The sequence below is a fragment of the Strongylocentrotus purpuratus genome, unplaced genomic scaffold (genome assembly GCF_000002235.5).
Source record: "Strongylocentrotus purpuratus isolate Spur 01 unplaced genomic scaffold, Spur_5.0 spur5_scaffold_7, whole genome shotgun sequence".
NCBI classification, from domain to species: domain Eukaryota; kingdom Metazoa; phylum Echinodermata; class Echinoidea; order Camarodonta; family Strongylocentrotidae; genus Strongylocentrotus; species Strongylocentrotus purpuratus.
In genome coordinates, this window is record NW_022145613.1 from 18,072,052 (window position 1) to 18,094,802 (window position 22,751).

The 22,751-nt window shown below is 39.3% G+C and overlaps 1 protein-coding gene across 5 annotated transcripts in view; it reads right to left on the bottom strand.

Annotated features, from left to right (window-relative positions):
• Nucleotides 1–22,751, bottom strand: part of LOC115918074 (sodium bicarbonate cotransporter 3-like) — a 58,266-nt gene that overhangs the window by 6,078 nt on the left and 29,437 nt on the right. For all 5 annotated transcript variants that reach the window (XM_030974353.1, XM_030974356.1, XM_030974351.1 and 2 more), the window contains 16 exons: nt 10,625–10,759; nt 10,205–10,355; nt 9,498–9,658; nt 8,881–9,120; nt 8,437–8,594; nt 7,643–7,885; nt 7,084–7,177; nt 6,479–6,623; nt 5,482–5,656; nt 4,787–4,920; nt 3,952–4,164; nt 2,981–3,266; nt 2,319–2,432; nt 1,726–1,884; nt 959–1,137; nt 477–549 (listed from right to left, as the gene is read on the bottom strand). In XM_030974353.1, coding sequence (XP_030830213.1) covers nt 477–549; nt 959–1,137; nt 1,726–1,884; nt 2,319–2,432; nt 2,981–3,266; nt 3,952–4,164; nt 4,787–4,920; nt 5,482–5,656; nt 6,479–6,623; nt 7,084–7,177; nt 7,643–7,885; nt 8,437–8,594; nt 8,881–9,120; nt 9,498–9,658; nt 10,205–10,355; nt 10,625–10,759 — 2,660 coding nt within the window. The remainder of the gene's footprint in view (nt 1–476; nt 550–958; nt 1,138–1,725; nt 1,885–2,318; nt 2,433–2,980; nt 3,267–3,951; nt 4,165–4,786; nt 4,921–5,481; nt 5,657–6,478; nt 6,624–7,083; nt 7,178–7,642; nt 7,886–8,436; nt 8,595–8,880; nt 9,121–9,497; nt 9,659–10,204; nt 10,356–10,624; nt 10,760–22,751) is intronic.

Below are 22,751 nucleotides of genomic sequence, written 5' to 3' on the forward strand. Positions count from 1 at the left end.
AATTCGGAAAAGAGGTTAATCCTGTTCTAAAAGATACAATATAGTAGAATATTCTGTAATGGTTTGATTTACATACAGATGTTGTACTGACATTCAGGCAATGTCTGAAATTACATCCTTTCTTATGGATTTAAAGATTTTAATGTCAACGTAGAATATAATTAATATAGAGGGTTTAAAGGCAAGATATTCTACTGAAACGTCTTTAGATTCACGTGGACTGATCACAATGTCCCGATGTGTCGACAGCCATGTCCCACAATGCATCACCAACTACATTACGCGCCCGTGACGATGTTTGGGTACTGGAGCCGGAAATCACTTTATTTAAGCCTTTACCAACGGGTCGCGCAATTGAACATATACAAATGGTAGCGATGTCGGTGAAATACCTTGCTTTACTATGATCGAATTCAACCTGTCCTATTGCAATATGTTTATGTTTTACATGATGAAGTGAAAGCCAAGGTCCTTACCTTAAGAACTGAAGTCAGCAGACTGGATATCCCGATCATGGCAAACACAAGGATACCTGTAATACGCTGCTCCCTAAAGAATCAAACCAAAAAGGAATAGGAGAGTCGTATTGATGACATATAGTAAATAATTCCCAAAATGTAAACAAAATATGAAATGTCAAAAAAATGTCCCCTTTCTTTCTTCTCTCTTGTTATTGTATTTCCTATTCATATCTCCTTATCCATTTTTTCTATATTCATCCATATCTCACTCTTCCCTTCTCTCTCTCTCTCTCTCTCCCTCTTTCTCTCTCCCTCTCTCTCTCTCTCTCCCTCCCTCCCCCTTCTCTCCCGACCGATGTAAGGAGGCACAGTCGTACTCTTTTAAACCCAAATCTTAACTAATTGTTAAAAGAACGGTTTGTTTGACAGAAATTCTTCGGCATCGTCCCGCACCACCCATTTAGTGAAGAGAACCCTTGACCCGGACGTGATCGTACCTGCATCCTACGACCTTAGGGGGTTCTCCGGGGATGGTGGTATCGGACATGACACGCAAGCTGTCGACGTGGTTGATGGAGAGAACGGTAGCGGCGACGAACCAGGGCATACCAAGCACGGACATGACGAAGAGGAGGATGGCGATGACGAGCAGATCGAGATGGTAGCCGAATCCTTTCTGTATTTTCCAGGAAGAGAATCAAAAGTTGTCATTTAATTGAGGAAATTTCTACTTTGATACACCATTGATTTATTTGATACCGTGATAATATCCTGAATGAGTTTCATAGATCGTCATCATAATCATGATAATAATTAGCGATATTCATGTTATTTCTCAAATGTATGTGTTGATGAATATATCTCAACTTGATCTATAAATCACCACCATCAGCAACGTCATAGTCATCATAATTGTTATGTTTACCATCATCATCACTATCATCATCATCATCATTCTTATCATCACCATCATCATCATTCTTATCATCACCATCATCATCATTCTTATCATCATCATCATCATCATTTCTTATCATCATCATCATCATCATTCTTATCATCATCATCATCATCATTTCTTATCATCATCATCATCATCATTCTTATCATCATCATCATCATCATTTCTTATCATCATCATCATCATCATTCTTATCATCACCATCATCATCATTCTTATCATCACCATCATCATTTATCATTGACTGTGTCATAATTCCAAATCAAACGTATCATCCATGAATGACACCCTGGTCGTTATTACCTTAAGTTTGTTCTCGCGACGGTTGACGATGACGGCAGTGATCTGTTGGTCCATGAAGATGAGGATGGAACAGAGAAGGGCCGGGACGATGGCTGCGAAGTAAGTCCACCACGGGTTGTTGAAGAGAGGGATGACCCATCCACGGTCTGCGCGGGTAGGCTAAGCATGGTGAGACAGAACCGACATGAATAGGATTACTTCTAACTGTAAACAATTAGGGTAAAACAAATGACGCGGTCGTTTATTGCAAGGGCAAATGAAAGAGTGTGAGGTAAATATTGATGTATCTAAAAAATGAATGGGCTCATGTTTGGGACTAGATTTTAACAAAAATAACAACAATATCAGTTCTAATAATAATAACAACGTTGCTTCTTCTGTATCGCGCTAATGATCATTACATGACTGTAGAACTACCGCGCTTCATTTTAAAACCAAATCAGAAATGCCGTAAGTACAGAGAATAAAATGTGTCTCCTAAACGTATCATTGTCTTTCAATCTTTATCGTTTCAGAATTGTACCCCCCCCCCCTTTCCTACATAATCCTGATGCCACCCTGGTGCTATAGGTAAAAGAAGTGGTGATACATACCCTGAATGTATCTGGTACAGTGAGCTTGGGGGTGGGGATGCCGACCCAGATATCAATTCCAGTCATAGCCAGGAAAGCCATGAAGACTCCAAAGTCACTGATGATGTAGCGAACCTGTGCATGAGAAAACCCGTCAAAAATGTGATGTTACTGCGACGTTACTGCGACGTTGAAGGGATATTGGAATGACGAAATGGACGTTACTGTGACGTTATGGGTTAGGTTTGGTTAGGGCTAGCGTTATACCTATAATGATACTGCAAATTACAGTTATCTTCATTTACGCCATAGGAGCAGGAAGAGTTCTATTATTCAGTAAGTTGTGTGGCCAAAATGTTGACATGCTGAAACCTTATGAAAAATAAAGTGGGGGAAATAATATATAAAACTCAATGAGTGGGACAAGAATTTTATGATATTTATAGTTCTTAATGCCGTAATCCTTAGGACGAGATTGTTTTGCTTTTCAACGTAACGAAATCAAACTGACGTCTTATTGTAATAGACTTTGAAGGAAACGGTTCAAGTAAAAAAAAAAACTGCACAAGTGATACAATGTCGAGGATACTAAGAAGAAAATAGTTTCAACCAACCAAAAATTTAGTCTCCAATATTGTAACAAGAACTTATCAAACGTTTGCCAATTCTTTGGCAATCTTTACCTTGGTGGGGAAGAAGTTGGCGTTGCGGAAGTTCTTGAGGGCGTAGGAGAGGACGAAGGTGCCAAAGAAGAGGGCGCAAGAGAACAAGAACACATCCGGGACAGCTTCGTGATGGGTTTCACAGTCTCCGACAAGGGTCCCGTTGACGGTCTTGCAGTCATCCTCGGTGAGTTTTTCTGTCCAGTTGTACATGGCGGGATCGATGGTCTCGTTCTCGTACTCGCACATGCACATGTCGGTAACGTTCGTGGAGTGCTCTTCGAAGTACTCGCCCAGTTTCACATGACTGCGTGCGATGAGAGCAATGACGAGGGGGTGGAGGAAGTTGCCATTGGTGGTCGTATAGAAGACGAACGTGGATTGTGGTTGTCAACAGTCGAGAAAGAATGGGATTGAAAAAAAGGAAAGAAAATGTGTTATTATTGACATCAACACAATCTATAATCGCATTCTATTAAGGATATTAGTATTGTTCGGACAGTTTTCGTCTCGAAAAAAAAAAATCTCGAAAGCCGTGACAAAGTAAGATGATCTAATGTTACATTGTTCCACTATACATGAGGTGCCTAATTTGTAAGCATAATCTAACACAATGCCCAGTAATTAAATACTAAATAATTAAGCGAACCATTCACTTAATACCTAGAACGACGGATTAAAAGAAAAAATGATCCGAAGTCACAATATTAGACAGCAATTTGAATCTCATCTAATTTTCGTAAGAAATAACCACAAGTCTGCGCAGGCCTATTACGATGCTCTGATGGAAATTCACAACGTCAAATTTTTCCAATCGTATTAAGGAAATTCAAAACAAAAATGTTATAAGACAAACTTGATGTTTTAGACAAACGAATGTCATTAGCGATATCATTTTCGATACTATATCCGCAATGAGTAATATATTTAGCATTATTGATGTTTTAGTTTTGGATAAATTTAATTTTGGCATCTTGATTTGAATGACTCACGTCTTGATTGGGTACTCGTGGCTGATCTCAAACAGGTTCTCAAAGGCCTCCACGATGAAGATGAAGGAGATGAGAGAAGAGAAGGCTTCTTCGGTGAATCGGGTGAAGTAACGAACCAAGGCACTAGCGTCCGTAGCAACCAACACGATACAGATAACGCAGGTCCAGAATCCGATCCACACTCGGAACGAGATGTAATCAATCCCAAACGATCTAGTGAGAATAAACCGTACACTCATTAGATATGTTTATCAAATTATAATACTCCATATACACCGATAATCGACCTAAATTTTATAAATCGTCGTGATGTAATTTTCTGTCAAGTCTGGTGATGGTATTGTTTCGTTCTCTTCGGTTTCTGAAGGGAAAAAAAAAACGCCATTTCGGTTTTAGTTGAACTTCTCTTGTTCTTAGAGTTGTTCATACCGGGTACCTATTACTTCACCTGGGCTGAGAGGCATATATAGATGAATGTATGTTCAAATGGGTTCAAGCCTCGACCGTGTGCTTCATATTCCTATATAGACCATGACACATCTACGTCTTCATTTATCCTGAACAAAAGCGTTATTATAGAAATGATGCACCATACATTGGATGATAGGTACGACATTCTAAGTACACCTTGTATCAAGTATATATATTTGATTTTGATTACGCATCTCAACAAATATTGTGCAAGTTGGTATTTGTCTGTGGCATGTTTGCTTATTTATTTGTTTGTTTATTTTACATCAAGAACCGGGTGAGTACCGGGTGTTTACTGAGGTCCACATCGTACTCATTGCAATCCAACCCACAAAATGGATCATGAAGCTGCCCATGCACTTACCCGCAGAGTTGGTACATGATGGTTTCAAAGATGAGGATAGGTCCCGTACTACCAATAATCGTGAGAGGTTGACCAGAGAAGATATGATACACAACTCCACAGATAGCAGCTCCGATCAAACTCTCAAAGGCCGCCTATAAAGGGTTAGCATGATAACGATAATAATAATAATAATAATAATGATAATAATAATTCGGTCTTATTCACCCAAGGCAGCCACATCAGTATCAATTTTAATCCCAGCATTGCTAGTTATGATTTATATTATTCATTACCTCTGGGTCAAGATGGACATTTTGGGGTAAGTAAAACCTTGTCAAAGGATGTAAGCGCCCAGCAAGGATCGAACCTGGAACCTTTCATATCAGAGTCGACAGTCTTCACCATAATACCAGTGCTCCAACTATTTATGATACTATGGTGTTGAGAATGGCGGAATCAGAGGACACAACCGACCTGTACCCCCTTCTTTAAGCTAACGTAGCAAACCCTTGGTGTGAAAATAACAAATTTACCCCTATCAAAAACTGGCCCAATATTCACCTTTTAATTGTGTGCTTGCCAGAACTCTTTCAATATATCGTGCCCTATCCCCCTTTTTAAAACAAAAAACATGAATCCGCCCTTAGTCTGAGGAATGACTTTAAAGTATATTGGGACTTAAATTAATCTTGGGCTTTCCCTTATATACTCACGATATAGTCCTCGGTGGCATCGCCTAGCAACCCACCAAAGGTGATGATGGGAGTGATGCAGGCGATGTACATGAAGACGAAGGAGGCCAAACATTGTATGTTGAGGGCGTGGTAATATTCGCTCCAGTAGAAGGGTGCTTTCTTCTTGATGTCGTTGATGAGACCACCGAATAGTCTGGAGGAATCAAATTGGAAAGATTAGTGAGGGTTAAATCATTAGGTCCATGGGATGTGTTGGCTCAGTCAGTAGAGCGTCCGCCTCACAACCGGGAGGTCGTGGGTTCGAACCTCGGCCGCCTCATACCAAAAGACGTTAAAAGATGGGAGTTGCTGCTACCTTGTTTGGCGTTCAACAATAAGGGATAGAGCAACGTCGATCTGGCGCTGCTCAGTGGCTGCCGGGCTCACGATCAATCGGGCAAAAAGAATTTCCGTTTCGGTTTAATACAATTTGGAGTGGACTATTAGGCTATTATTATTAGTAGTAGTAGTATTACGCTGGACGACGAATAACATAAAGTTTTTGAAAATGTATTTGATTTTCGGAGAGGAATTAGTCGAGGGGGTTGACACGCGTGATTTGGAGTACATGAGCCTCATGCAGAATTGCATTTATACGCGACTTAACACCCAAACGCAACTTGAGTTTCCGCCAATCAGGATCGCGTATTTAGGACGTGCGTTCCATGAGATGAGCAATGGATCACGTTTAATGAACTTTGCATTTAAACGCAACTCAATACCCAAACGCAACTTGAGTTTCCGCCAATCAGGATCGCGTATTTAGGGCGTGCGTTCCATGAGATGAGCAATGGATCACGTTTAATGAACTTTGCATTTAAACGCAACTCAATACCCAAACGCAACTTGATTTTCTACCACTCAGGACCGCGTATTTAGGGCGTGCGATTTGAGGAGCAATGAACTACGTTTAATGAACTTTTTTTCATGCGAGAAGCCCCATGTCTGTTTCAAGGTTTTATTTTATGTTTGTTACCTTCCTGTTCTTGCTAGCTCGACCTTGTCTTCTTCTTCTTCCTTGATGATGTCGATTGGATGGGTGAAGTGCTGAGATTGTCTCCTCATTTCAGAGGATAGTGTCTGCTTGGGAGGCTCGATACGGATGTTAGGATCCCAGGTACCTGTTTGCAAATAAATCATTTCGGTTTCAAAGATAGTCACGCGATTGCTTTATGAAAGAAACACCTAGAAGTGTATCCTTGAGTGGTTGTTTATGTTGTAAACAGAAAGAATTGTGTACGGTACTATGAGGTTTTTTGAAATAATCAGATTTACAACAAAATGACTAAATATTCCTGAAAACTGACATTTTGATTAAAAAACATACAAAGCAATATACTTATATATTGGTGATTGCTTTACAAAAAAAAAGATTGACCTTCGACCGGCTAATTGACCTCTGTTTACCCACCACAATTTGAATTGTATTGCATCTCATTATCTAATTAATAGTTTATGTTTACAGGCTTGTCCATATGTCAGTTTGTGTGTTTGTGATTTTATTCAAATCGGGGAAATAAATTGACTATAACTTGAACTTAAAGTTTGTAGAGTTAGGTAAAGCTATGATGTTTTACTAACCTGGAGGAAGTACAGTGACCTGTTCTAAGAACTCATCCAGACCAGCTAGCAGATCTTCCCTGTCTCTTGCTTTGTAGGCCACTTCGTGGAAGACCTGTGAGATAAAAAAGATAGACGTTACATAGACAATTCATGTACTGGTGATTCATTTGATAACTTCAAATCTACTACAGATATTAGCAGAACGTAAACTATAATTCGACTAAGAAATGGACTTTGATTGGACTGAATAACTGAGCACATAGCAATGAATTGGTAACCCGTTGTCATCGTAAACAGATAATTGGGGATTTCTGAAAAAATTTCGTAAGTCAGCAAAAATAATTCAACATTGCTAAAAAAAAATCACAAAGGGGTCTTCAGATCTTCCAATTTGCCGAAAGAGGTCTCAAACAATTTTTAAATAAACAAAAAATGCATTTTTAGTTTCTGTGATCTTCAGACAAGTCTTTAAAACTTAAAAATTTGGCAACAGAAATTTTCCCTGGAGGGTGTAACCGCTCGTTTTGCGACGCGCGCCGCCGCCTTAAAAGAAAAACTGCATTCGTTGATAACTTACATCGTCTGTCATAAGGGTTGCCATGCAACGACCGATTTCACGGTACTTCTTCTTGTCAGTTGTAGGTGGCCCGAGCAGTAGGAAGACGAAACGGGTCGGGATGGGCACTTCGGTAATCTCCGATAACACCTTGCCTTCGTTGAGGCGGATGAAGGCGACCATGGGCTTCTCAACGAAGTCGACTTCGCCCACGAGTACATTGGAAGCCTCGGCACCAGCTGGGATCTTACGAAGGAACTTCGCCTGTTCAGGTTGGATAAAGAGTCATCAGGTTATCAATACTGGGGTCTTATGGGATGGAGGAGTCAGGAGGACACCCCAGTCGATAGGCATTTATTGGATTACAGCAATGTTTCCTATTGACAATGAATTTGTTGAATATTCTTGAAATGCATTGTTGATTTCAGTCAAATAAATCCTCTTCACCGTCTTTTCAAATATGTTTATCCTTGAAACAATTTTGAGGAAGATATGTGAAAGTGTGGAAATATCGAACGAAATAATTTAACCATGATTACATGTAGTAACACTGACCTGACATTTACTACTGCAACATTATTTGCTTCGGGCTTTTGGGCGTTATCATGTCAAAGAAATACGGTTAGGGTTATAGTTGCAGTGGGGTTTTAGCTAATGTTCAGGAATTACGTCAGGATTCGGTAAGGACTATTATAGAAGATTGACCGCAGAGCTTTAATCGACGGAGAATGAATTATTGAAACTGGTTCCCACTTACTTAATTCATCATTATTATGACAAATATAATTAGATGATGACCTGATCAATCGTCTTACCTTCTCATTCTTAACCTCTTTCTCCTTCTGATCGAGGCTGTCCGATGTGCCGACTCTGCCGACAGACCCTCGGCTCTCGGTTCGGGCGCCATCGGGCATCTTCGACAGAGCATTGGCGCTTGAGTTTTTCCTCATCTCTCCATCCTTTTCTTGTGCTTCTGCAAAGTACGAGAAAATTTGCGATTTTCACTTTTCACATTCTATACTCTTTCTGTCTTGAATTGTATAAATGGGTATGTTCAATTACATTATGACAATCATTCGCAGTGAAAATGTATCATGTATCAATGGTGTTCATATTTATTTATGTTATTTAGTCTTAGCCGAAATGTATTAAGGTTTACAAAATGATAACTAAAACTGTATCATACACAAACTGCTCTTATGATCAAAATGTGACCGTCTTTGACCGCATAGTAACCGCAAAGAAACCGCTTCACGTACCTTGTTCCATGCTGACTGTGTTGTTTCCGGTGGATTGGCTGCGGCCGATATCGGACATGGCGCGGTCCATACCCGGGAACATGCTGCTTTTTCTGCGACCTTTGTTGTAGGCTTTGTTTTCGGGCTCCTTCTTCTTCTTCTGTTTGTGGTGACGATGACGGGTAAGGAGAGCTTCGCGAGCGATGATTCGCTGGTCCTCCTCCAAGACGTTTGTGGCAACCAGGTTGTCCAGTGCGAGATCTGAACAAATTTAGGGAGCAACAAAGGATGGTGATGGTGTAAACGGTGACGAAAAAAAAGAAGCAGCGACACCAACATAAAGTTAGATTAAAATCTGTTTGCGTTTCGAAATTGGTTCAAACAGGGTTAATAGAACAATTATACAGCACTCTGACCGTACTCAACTGGACATAAATCCAAAACATCAACAGGTCGACCCCTACTATCTACATGCCTATAATATATGTTGTGAAATGTAAGAATAATTTTGACAGACATTTAAATAGTGTTCCATTTTCTGACAAGGGTAGCCTCAAATGTTTCATTGGCTATAATTCCACCCGATACATGCCTTAACCTAAAATTGAGACTAAAATGTTGTCATTTTGAAGACATACCAATGATTTGTTCCAGATCGTCTGCCACCATGTCGAGTTGGACCCCACCGTTCCTGATGAACTTCCTGAGCTCGAAGAGACTGTGAAGGGATAGGGTGGCGACGTGAGGCTTACTCCAACGGCCGGCCCCGTGCTCGACGTTCTCCTCGTACTTCACCCATCTACGAAGAGAGAGAGGTGAGAGAGAGAGAGAGAGAGAGAGAGGTGAGAGAGAGGAGAGAGATAAAGATAGACAGAGAGATCAAGAGAGACAGAGAGACAGAGAGATAGAGAGAAAGAGAGAAGGAAAGAGATAGATAGAGAGAGAGAGAGAGGGGTGACAAAGAAATGGAGTGTAGAGGGAAGATAATTGGTGATTTGTCGAAAGGAATAGCAAAAAAGGGAGAAAATGATATATTCTTAATTGGTGAGACGATGTGCATATATTCATGTTTAATGAGCGTAGAGCCGCAACATGCCCTTCCCCTTTATGTGGAAAATAATAGATAAAAGATTGAACAAAAGATGGATGTAAGTTTGAGTAAAATGGTGGCTTGACTGTACATAACCGCCAAGCCCTATTATGTTCATAATGGCTGGCCGCATGTTGAAGAGGGTGGGATTTTATCATAATTGTTATCTTGTATTGGGTCCTCTACTACATTTGTTGTCCTCATTATAAAGATATTAAATCTACTGTTATCATCATTATGGGGATAGAAGCTCACCTTGCAGTTTCTTTCCATTCGAGTAAACGACCCTCTTTATCATAAAACAACTCTTCCATTTCAGAGTAGACTGGTGGAGTGTCCTTCTGACGACCCTCTCCATCACCACCCAACAAGAACTGCACACGCTGTAATGGGGTCTCTCCAACCTCTGTAGATTGAGAAGGGGTAACAATCTTTGCATATAATTTGGATTGACTTTTAAACTTAATCTGCAATCATGGTTCAAGTTAACTGAGTATATGGCACCTTGAGACCGTGCCTGCATTTTGAGACTACGATATGCTCTGTCCTTTAGCAGCTCCTCATATTTGATACAGCGAGAGACTGTCAATCTAGGCTCTGTTCAAGGTTTTAGGAATTGAGGTAAAGTGTCAAATTAAAGTATGTGTTTGTAAACGAGGGTTGACCGGTGCTTACCGTTTTCAAAGTTCATTTGGGCCGCTGGACTCTGTGGGGAGTTTGGTCCGTTGCTGACCGGGCTAGCATGGCCGTTCTGGTGACCTTTCTTCCGGTCCTTATCAGTACCTGCGTACATCTCTTCTGATCGGTGGTCTGCAAATTAGAGAAGAAGGAGAAGAAGAAAAAAACATTTACGTTAATATTTCTGCCACATAGTAGTCAGTTTCCATGTGTATCGCATCATAATTCGCTGAAACCAAATTTGGTTGAATTTCCGATTGATGGGTGCACAGGTATCTCGGGCAGCTAGCCCGTTGTCCCACCGGGAAACACTCCAACTTGCCATATTATCTTGAGAATGAGGGAAATCTTATTATGATAAGAATTCCGTATGGCTCTAGGTTCAGGGCACACAGTGCATTACAAAAGACCTGTCGGTCTAAAAATGAAGACCATTCTTGGTGATTGACATCACCTTTTATTGGGCTAACACCCGAATGGTGTCGAATTTCCTCATGAGAACACACTACTGTGACTTATGAGCCTTTAAGATCAGGAATCACGATATCAACCATATTTATCATAGACCTCTTGAAAGCGTCCATAATTTTTCAAAATTAATCCATGTTTCATGTTGCCTCAAGTTCCGATTAAGTACCTGTAAATCTTAAAAGTTTTCTTTAACAACGCCTAAGCACTGGGCCTATAATCAAGCAATATTCTTTGAAGAGTTGAGCATTGTCGTTAATTTGCTTAGCAACCGTCAATAGATGTTTGTCTTTGTAATATGATCGCTAATATGTTTCCAGTGTCCTCACAGGTTTTCATCCACAAACACAGAAAGGGTCTTTGCAGAGGCTATCTTTTGGCAATCTAACCCTTACCGGACGAGTTATCACCGAGTATACCGCCATCAGGAACTAGTTAGTCAGCGAACATTGATATCTCGCAAGTTGTGTTTCTTCTGTGAGATATTTTCTAGTCATTGCTAATGGGAAGTCTTTAACTAGCACGCATCTATCTAGACAAGCTCACACCTGGATCATGCGAGCAAGAACATCGTAAGTACCGTTTTCACTAGCAAAAAGTCGTTTGATCTTTATCATAATCATACTTCTCCACTTTTTTACCGATAGAGTACATAGATATTCTCTTTGTATTTCTGAATATCACCCAATGTTTCTCTCTTAGATAGGGCTAGATATCTCTGTCGCAGTACTTTGGGCGAGACATTAATCTACAGTTGCCACACTCTACCCAGGTGAGGTAAATGGGTACCTGGCAGGAATAAATTCCTTAAAAAGCTCGAGCGCTGTAATGACAGCCGTTCTAAAGCAATGGTAATCATACTGGAGGGCCAGTAGTGGCAATGTGGTATAATTATCATAACCTGGCTCACATATTTATATTTTACTTATTCTTTATGAGCTGGTTTGTTCATTTGGTTGGTTTTTGTTTCGTCATGTTTTTGTTTTTGTTAGCGTCTTTCTTATTTTGTATGGGTGCGTATATCTCTCTTTTAACAGTGAATAAGATTTTTTAAATCGCCTCACTTTCATAGTATTTTGTTTAATTTTTCCTCCTTTATTCTCTATTAATTTTCTTCTTTCTGCAATTTTACATTGCATTTGTTTTCACTTCTCTCTACATAGTTTCAATCGTAACATTTGCAACAGTGACTCTCCCGTCTAACGCCAGTCTAACGTCTCTTTGCATCTGCAAGACGAGACATCATCTCAAAAATTCAAATGTCACACATACAGCGTTCTGACGCCGACCACGAAGCGCCGCCATGGAGTGAGTCACGCTGCCTAACCGCTGATGGCAGTCCCCCCGCTACTGGCCCGGGAGAGAATCTAAAGCTTGGATATCCCCTCGATTCCTTTCGCTGGCCCGGGAGAATGTACGGTAGGTCGATGAGAGATGGGACTAGGTGGAGCATGGATCGCACCCTTCATGCGTTCAAGGACTTGTGACGATGTTAAATTGGACAGAAACTTTTGAATAAACACGCCAGATTTTCAGAAAGCAAAGCTGGGTAGTAGGCGTTTAGGGGGCCGGCTCAATATCATGACCATAATCATAACTATGAAATCGTTATAGGATAACATATTAGATCCGAGAAAATCGGTACTAAAGGCTCATTAGTATTAACCGGTGATATCCATACCTTTTCACAAACTTCAAAGCCCAGTTAGTTATATTTACATTTCTAGTTATATTTACAGTTAGGGTTATAGTTATGGTTTTAATTGTACTATAACTTTAACTAGAGCTAGAGCTATTTCGGTGACTTGGCACTGGCGCCTTCATCCGAGTAAGATTTGTTTGTTGAACCAAGACAATCACATTTCATTTTAACAAGCTGACGCGGATGATGACGAAGTTTAATGTTTGGTAAATGCATAAACGTTATCGTGTCTGTATTTTGACGACCAACAGTGACGAAAACGCCACTGATGACGATGAAGCTGATGAAAGTTACCGTGATGATGATTGATTGATATTTGGATGAAGATGCTACCTCTTCATGAAGAAGAAAAGAAGTCTGACAGCGGTAAATCTGCGTAGGAGGGAATCGCTTCTTCTCTCCAGCTATTTAGAAGTTCAACTTTCCGGAAATTCTAGCTAACGAACGATGAACGACGTTTTACAAATACTAAGGCTCTCACAAACTCACAGGGTTATTTACATGTCAAGGGCGAGGGATTTCCTTACAAAGCAATATCTAAAGAGCTTTCATCTCGTCTCCCCCTTAACATTTCTAAAAAGGAATCCACCTTGTTTCTGGCGGATGTGAACTCATCGTAGTAGCCAGCTCGGCCACGAGACAAACTCTGCTGTAGTGTAGACAGTCAGAATTTGGAGTAAGTCCAAAAATCGAGAAAGCCTCGATCTCCTCGAGTTTTTTTCTTTTGCATCTTTGTGATTCGCAACATCGTCTTGCAGCATCTGCAATCTTGGCAATAGCATGCCGCTCTTTCGATTCTTTATAGTATAATCTGTGCACGTAATAATGGCCTCTCCATAAAGCTCACTCTTTTTCTGACTTCAACTAATTGATCACCAGATTCTAATCCTCGCAATTCTGATGGAGGGGGTGAGGAAGTGCGATGATAAGATCTTTAAGCCAACATAGTAACGTTACAGAGACAAGACAATTTTGGGGTGGTTCCTTAGCTTACACATTTCGGAGAAATCAGCCAGTACCCTGGCAAAGATACTCGTCATAACCCTAAACTTCGTGCTTCGACGGGGCTCTCCTTTTTTCTCATCGACTCATCTCGTCATCTGCTTACCCCTTTTACTCTCTTTTTGTTAATTCCTGTCACATCTTCCCTCGAATTTAGGGATTTTCTTTTCAGTTCTCGAAAGAGCCTCTGACTCACCGAGGGCAATCGATTTCCAAGTATTATTATCATTATGCATTATGTTGTGCCTAAGCTAACTTAACATCACTTACATGTACCGTTAAATGAGTACCCTTTGTTGGGAAGGAACTGGAAAGCATTATTGCCATAAGAATATTCATCTACTGTATACAAAATCAACCACATATGACGTTCGTAAAAGTTGGCATGAGGATGAGACGCTTTGCATGTTTCTAAAATTATCCTTTCCCTAACCGCAACTGATCAACCCAATTTCGTCTTCAATCCAAGTATTGCTCATGTGAAGACTAAAACGAATGTTGCCTTTATATGCTCGATCTAATTTCCTGTCGAGTTAACAAATAGTCATTACCAATATCATCATTATACATCTCGTGTAGATCTGTCCCTAGCTTTCCTCTTGATGTAAGTGGAAAGTTCAAGTCAAGTCACAAGATCCATGAATCTGATATTAAACGACTATTGGTCTCATAAATTATTAATAGGAATGCCACTGCAAGAATCTAGAATATAACATGTGCATTAGAAAAAAAGAAATTCGACTGCCACTGATTAACGCACATCAGAAAACTGTATGAGAGCATAAGACAATGACGAATATTCGAACTTAACTATGGAAGCTGGTTTATGGTTCAAGTCTGTCATTGGCTACTATGCCCATATTAGGTTGCTTCAACCGAAGCACTTGAACCAGCCAAGTCCATCAAGTCACACAAGTCACACATACATTGCGAGTAGGACACACAGGAGAGGGTTCACAGAGGAAGCATAACCGCTAAAGAAATCGTCTTGCCTGTTGCCAAGGGCGCACAACAAATAGAACAACCAATGCTGAGAGGTTGGTTGCTGCCATAACGAAAACTTGATCAATTCGGCGACCCTGGTAGGGTTTTTATGGATATGCACCAACGTCATTTTCTTATGACTCACAAGAAACGTCTCCACAAACATAATTTGTCGTCTTCCTTCCCTCTGTGGGCAGGACTCTTAATTCGAAGGTCTGCCCATCTTAGGTACGACGAGGTAGATAACATAGTCTGACAACCGGTGTACTCTGGAGAATGTGACTAACTTGTATTTTGGATAAAAATAACAAATACGTGATGTACATTTCACATACGTCTCTGAGACGGAAACAACTTTTAACCACACACTTTCAACAGACTCTTCTCTTAAAAGCCCGACAAAGCACAACAGACTTGAAGACGACCGTGCATTTCTGAAACACAAAAGCTTTAACATACGTAGTCCCAGGGCGTCGCTCCCATTTACACCATAAAGTTATTGTTGATGATGGTGATGATGAGGACGGTGATGATAATGATGAGTTTGGTGATGATGATATAATCATCACCATCGTCACAATCGTTATTATGTTAGCAGCTGGAGACAGAGTGTATTTCCGGAAGAAAGCGTTGAATACTATCATTACCCTCTGCTAAAAGTATAAGATTTTGATAAATACTTTTCCGCATCCCTCCCAAATCCTAAAAAAGTGACACCTCTAGTAGGATTGTATTTACTGGAGTGGGGTGTCATTTATTCCACACTTAGTATCAAAGATTATTCCATCTACCATGTCTACCGAACAAGGACGAATCATTCGGGAATCGACTTCGGGTCAGAGAAATTGGATTACTGGGACACCTTCCAAACGTTCCAAAAGTTGAGATTACTACAACAAGGTGAACCACCTCCGACTTACTCTATCTTTCAGGGAAACACTATGATTCAACTGAAGAAATAAGCAAAATTGGAAATCAAGATTAAAGAGAGCAAACCTCCCAAAGGGACTTTTAGCACTCAACGTATCGCCCTGACACATTGTAATAACAAAATATTACTCAGTGATTCATTTAGCACTACGAATACATTTTTTAGAGAGTCGAAATCTTTCCTTTTGGGGGGAGTCAATCTCCAAGAAAGCGCGGAAAATAATGTTAACAACTCTATACAGTATAGGACTTTCTTCTTTGTAGTATAGTGCACGTTTCTTCTGAAGCGACCGAGTATGCATTTCGAGCGCTTCCCTCCATTGCAGCAGGGATTCGCCAATATATGTATATATATTACATTGATATCTTTTATAAATCAGATCATAACATCCAAGCATATTGATTCAAGATTCAATTCATTCAAATGCAAAACATAGGGAGTTACATAAATACAATACATACATATAATACAATAATAGAACATGTACATCATATATAAAACGACTCCAGTTGGAGCAATGTACGTTTTAAAAAGAAAAAAAATCAAATTGTTAAGATTGTTGCAATATTGACATAGAGTTCGATGATCATTTAGCCCAAAAGTCATGTAATTCTGTCAAGTGATTTGTTTAATTCACGTTTTCGTTTTTCTCAAAATGCCTTTATTCGATAGATAAGGATTGTTTATCATTTTTCCATAAAAATATAAGTAGAGCATATACAATTTATGAGAGGGATTGAGAATCCAAAGTGCCGATACTAACAGTGATGATAATAATCAAAACTACACTATTATATAGCCGGGGTATATAAACAAATGTGTATAGGATGTATAACAGTTCGTTCAACAGAGACAACTAAAGATCTTGAAATGATAAATTAACCAAAATATAACCTGTACCTTGTACACTGTTGCCCATGAAGTAGAACTATTTTTAACCTCTTGTCATTAAATGATTATGACAGTATGATTTATTCTTGATAGTATAATAATAATGACTGCTTTGAGAGACATAGTTGTTTTTATTAGCTCAATGGGAGGTTACAATCGTGCTATTGCCCGAGACGTGCCGAAAAATGGCGTGTAGTTAAGATCTTGAATGATTAATAAATACTGATTACAAAGAAATGATAAAGTTTTCAGAAGATGTACACTTTAATATCAAGAATAAATCACATTTGTACAATCGTTTCATGAAAAGAGGTATCAAAATGTATTCCAACTTCATTGGTGACAGGGTATATAAAAATGGTCGAGGGTCATGAGGCATAATAGATGGCGCACTTTTTAATTGCGCTAAGACAGTCATTTCGACGCTCAACAAACTGGGAGGATTTATGAGGGGATGTCTGCATCTAATGAAACTAAATTGAGCTTCATTTGCGGATGATTAACTTGTAGAAAACAGCTTTCTCATTGTTTTGACCTGCTTTCCGGCACCACGTGACTATTTTAAAGGAAACTTTCATCGATCTTGGGGATAATCGTAACCTCTATTCTACATTCCCAAAATAAAGAGGAACTTTTAAGATTAGCGTGATTAAGGTCAAAAGTTCACTTGGGTCGCGAACGAGGTGAAAAGTTTAGCGGGAAACAGATGGAATGATGGATACTTGGGTGGGGTGCCAAATCTTACTAAGAAAAGGCGCCACTGCGGAATTACATTTTTCTATCATGATCAACGACAGAAATGTAAGGAGAGGGTCTACTCACATGTCCACACATTTGATAATGAAATATGAGCAAAATTGATCGAAATGATATCCCATGCATATGATATGCAAGTCACATAATGAAGTATGAAAAGCGTGAAGATTTGTTCAAAAGCTCCTAACCACTTGGGGCCATTACACACTTGTGTGGAAACGTAATGTACTCTATTTAAATTACTTTAAAAGTCAATTATAGCACGAAAATATCCACTAAAGCTTAATATAGCTGCCATGCATCAAGAACGGAAAAGGTCACAGCTTTTCAAATCAGAAATCTCCGTTTTGTGTTAAATTTTCAGCCAGAACTGACATTTTAAGTATTAGAAAGCTTGTTATATGACGTTAATAATCAATTTCCCTTTCGCAATGTTGTCACATGCATAGGGAAAGTTAACATGGGCAATCTATTCTCAGATCTTACTAACTGACAAAGCCTCATGGGACCTAGTTGGTCTACCTCCATCGTCTACTGAAATGGTTACATATTGAGATCAACCATAGGAAGAGGAGAATAAATTTTGCTGGAATATTCTTTGTTGGGGAAAAACCACAGCAAGTCTAAATCAGGAGCTACAGTTGCTTCAGAGTCAGTCACGGGAACATAGTAGACTTAGAAGTTATTACCTTCTCTGACTTTAAAAGTTATTGTGTGCCAGGTTCCCGTGTGACTTGGTTTTAGCTTCTATTTCGAGACTCTTCCTTAGAGCTTGGGTGACAACTTGTGCCTATGCGGTGAGGAGGTCTTTCTGGCTGCAGCTAACTAACAGCCAGGCTGAGTCGAGCTGACTTTTAATCTACGCTATCTCGGGGCACATTGTCCGCCCACGAACCGCGAACACGAGTGGATGAATAGCAGGAAAACTCAATTTAGCGGCAAGCTCGGCTTGTGTGAGTAGGCTTCCGCAGCAACTGCAGTAAACACCACATGACGGGTTTACAGCCAAAAGGTTACAGACAAGGCCCTACTTTTGTAACCCTTAAATGGATCGAAATCTTTCAAACTCTTCTATTACATAACATATTCGTATTCTGAAGCATCTTCTTCTCATACACATCAATTCATATTTCCGGGATACATTGGTTGGTTGGTTTGTTTGTTTTACCCGACTGCTAAGAAAGCATGTGTATGCACGTAAGTAAGCAACCAGGGGACCGACGTCTTTGAGTCCTCGCCGAGGGACTTTTATATAAGGATTAATGCCTTACCAAAGGGCACTAGCGCATCGAATCGGTTTCGAACCCGGGACCTCGCGGTTTCGAGACCACTGCTCTACCACAGAGCCATCACGTCCCATTCTGTACTATATGAAGTATGAAAGACTGAAAAAGAGAACTATTGACAGACCATGAAATCAGACGAAAGGTTGAAAACTTGTATCCCAGAAGGTTATTCTAATCGAGACACGCTTAACTTTCGCTCTAAAAGTGACACATTTCAAATAAAATGGCCTTGTTTAATCAAATGTTATTGTCGTTAATGGTATCTAAAAGAATCCTTTTAGTTAACTGAACCTTGAAGGCGATATCAATATCAAGAGGCACATGTATCTAAGAATGAATAAACTATTCCAAGGACAACATCACCCTCTATTGACTGATTAGCCAAGAAAATTAGCAATTAATCAATGCACCATTAATTAATTCCTAATTAAATTACACCTATTGTGACCAAAAGGAAACGTCAGGAACCGCTGATTAGTTTAGTGTTACATGTACAAATATAGGTATGAAGCGGTTTGCGTCCAAGCGAGGGGATCAAATGATTTTTTTTTCGACAAGAAGATGCCTTACCTGTGTGTCTGTGATGAAAATTTTCCAGCTAGGAGAGAAAAAGTCTTGTTGATACTTCCCACAGTAACAATCAATGTTAATCTACTATTCAACCCACTCGACGAAATACACCATCACGATCGAAGAACAACTTACAGAATTAAAATAAAAATACGACAATCCCTAAAGTTGTCAAACACCTGAAGGAAAAACACGCGAGTGAGGAGGGAACACGTTCTGGTCGTGATGTAGTTGTTGAGAAACTGCTGACGGAATTTATGGCAATATGCAACAAGTATATTTAGTAGAGACACACATAAACGCTATCACTTACATCTATAAAACATATGATTCTGATTTGCGCAGTAAAAATGCTTTGTAATACGGGTACGATAAGGACCTAATACTGCTCCCCTTTCTAACTCTTTCTATTTAGGGCTTTGAGTATCCTGTCGTGCAAATACAATAATCCTACTAAATTTCCATCATGGTGAACCAAGGACTCGCACTGATCCAGAATTATCAGACATCGATGTCATAACACGATTTACTTGTTTGCTTTTTCATTTTTGTCACGTCAAACGTCGGTCTATTTTATTCTATTTATTTAAGGCCAGAGGATCATTAATAGAAGTTCACCAAACGTTCCTCACCTTAAGGTGACCCTGGCTTGTTCTAACTCAATTAGTATCACCCTAGGCCAAGCACTTTCTTGGCAAGACTAATGGCTGTTGAAAACCATGTTCGAGAAATGCGACAACGCCGAAAATTCGAAAAGGATATTCAAACTTTGAAGGAAAATTCGAATTTGGTAGCAAGTTGCACCGAACGAAAGTAAAAAGTTTGAACGAAATTGGATGAAGAGTAAGAAAGGAATTTTAATTTGACTGAAATAAGAAAATTTCAACTTGGGGAAAAAATAAATGTCACTGTGATGTATTTTCGCATAACTCTTCCATTTGTGCATGTAACCATCATGACTATTAAAACATAATTTCAACTTTAAGCAGAGCTGGGTTACTTTACAATCCGCACAGATTTACTGATCCTATATTTTAAACATTCCATAATTTTCTTATTATTTGACAATTTCTTTCAAGATTTCACCAACTTGTTTTTATGCTTCCACGAACATGACACGACTCGACTTGTTACAACATAAATTGGAATGTCCTTTAATACTGTGTTATCTCTCTGACGTACGCCATTGCAATAAGAATGACGAATAGGATGGGCTTCCAAAGGGGGAAAGTAAAATACTTGAATCACCTAACAACTGGACAGACTTAAACATGTATTCGAGCATTCTGGAAAAGGGGAAATCCCCTTTGACGTAATACGTGGGAAATGTGTTACTGCTGCCACCTCACAACTCCTATTTCTACCATAGTTGTTTTCTACGTCCCCCATTGTGAATTTTCAGGAAAATCCTTATGTTATCAATAAGTATAATCTCATTTGACGAGAAATATGACAAATAAAAAGGAAAAGAACTATTTTGATACCGACTAGGTGGTTCAGTAAAGGTTATCAAGATAATGTGTCCAGTATCACTTACAAAGAGAAGAGCAGACGCACGCCTTTTTCTGTCGAAAGCATTTTATATGTTGAGATATTCGTGTTTAATATTTTCCCATTTTATTACAAATCCCTGGATGATGGAAATGAATCAAGTCTACTTATAGATTACATTGATCAAATTTTAACTGTTTCAGATGGGTAAAGTACCAAGTTCTTATGTCTACTTCAGGTGAAGATATAAAAGTATCGGACCTTGTTCTTTATTTGTGCTGTGCAAGTGTAAATATTTACGTAAAAGTTAATGTTTCTCCTTTAAAGCAGTAATATAAGAAACTATAATTAAGAGCTCTAAATGTATTTTCCTATTTTTACTAGAGGATTGAGAAAAAGACACGTTGTAAAACGTTCTGCTAACTGCGATTCATCGATTTAGAAGACCGGAAGAAATCATTTGATTCTGAAGAATAACGTAATTAGGTTTTGCCCTAAGTATAAAATGAAATCGCGGGTACCTAAATTTAAGTTGAAAGGTTGGACTTTCAGTGCTCCTCTTAGAAAAACCTGGATTAGACAATTTGTATAAAGGTAGTATCATCACGTCATGAGTATACCTTAGCTGTCACCACTGATTATAGTTTTAGTTTAATCTTCCAAAGCCAAGTCCCCTTTCCATCGATTATGAAAAGTTCAATAGAAAGAGAGGGCGTCCCAAGGACAGAGTCAGGTTAATCTCGGGAGCATGAATACAGGCCCAGGGATTAGATCAGGTGATCGGGAATGCCTTATCACCTTCCATCGATTCTCTGACGTGACGTCAACAATCATAAACAAAAGGCATACTCCCCCTGATATCCTCGCCTATACTCATGAGAACCAGGTGTTTTTTTTTTCTTTCCTAAAAAATACTCCTCCTAAAACTTATTGTTTTGATTAAATGATGAAACGGTTCGCAAAAGAGGTTTGAAAGTGCTTAAAAACCTCACAAAATCACGATTGCAAAGGCTGTCAAGAAATTGACTTAAGATCAATTCCACTTCCCTATAGTATTTGCCTATATAGAAATATTCTCCGGATTACGTAATAATGCCATTGACACGCTCGCACATCTCAAAAAGTGACGTAAAATGCTGCTGAATTTATCATTTCTGACTTCTGGAAAGTCTTTCCGATCTTGCTCAAAGTGAATGCATGGGTACCTTCTAAATCTTGGTTTTCTAGTAGGGAAGAACTATATCACCATGATCGCTGTGTTACGTTTGCTTTGACAGATTGGTGCTGAATGGGGTAGCCAGCTTAAGATACATCTCTGCCCTTGGCACAATTTCGATAGAACGTGCACAGCAAACTTTAATCAACCGTCACGACTGCTTCGTTAAAATAAATACATGCTCCACATCTTTTTACCTTCATGAATTACCGGTAGGCCCTATGATAGGAAGAGGAAATAGCTTTAATCATTTTGAAGAGGTCACTTCTGAGTGACTAGCCCCCTTCTCTGCCCCTCTTTGGTCATCATGAGACCATGGCTAAACATCATATAGGCCTTGACCCCAGACTAAGGTACAAGACAGCACTTCTGAAAATCTACCGGGGCTCATGTGAATTAATCATCATTGTCTTTCGAAAAAATGACAAAATGTAGAATAATGAGGATGATAATATTAAGATAACAATGTTCTTTTATGGATAATACCCGATTGACATTTGCGAAAACTATCATTAGTTTATGAAAGGATAAAGGAAATTATATTTAGGAGAAAGGTGTAGAGAGGTTAGTAGAGTGTTGACAGGATGGGCACGTTAGGTGAGTCACTACGGGAAACTCTTGGCGTCTGATACTATCAGCGAAAGGGTGTACAGCATAAGTGTGCCCAAAGTCTTTCCTAGTAATATACGTGTGGATTAGCACAAAGTATATTCTCTTTCATGATTATGTCTGAATTGCATTACATAAACGTTTTTCTTATTCAGAGACATCCCCCTTACAAATATGTCTTACATTCTAAGCCGGATCTTCTGAATGTTACACTCTCT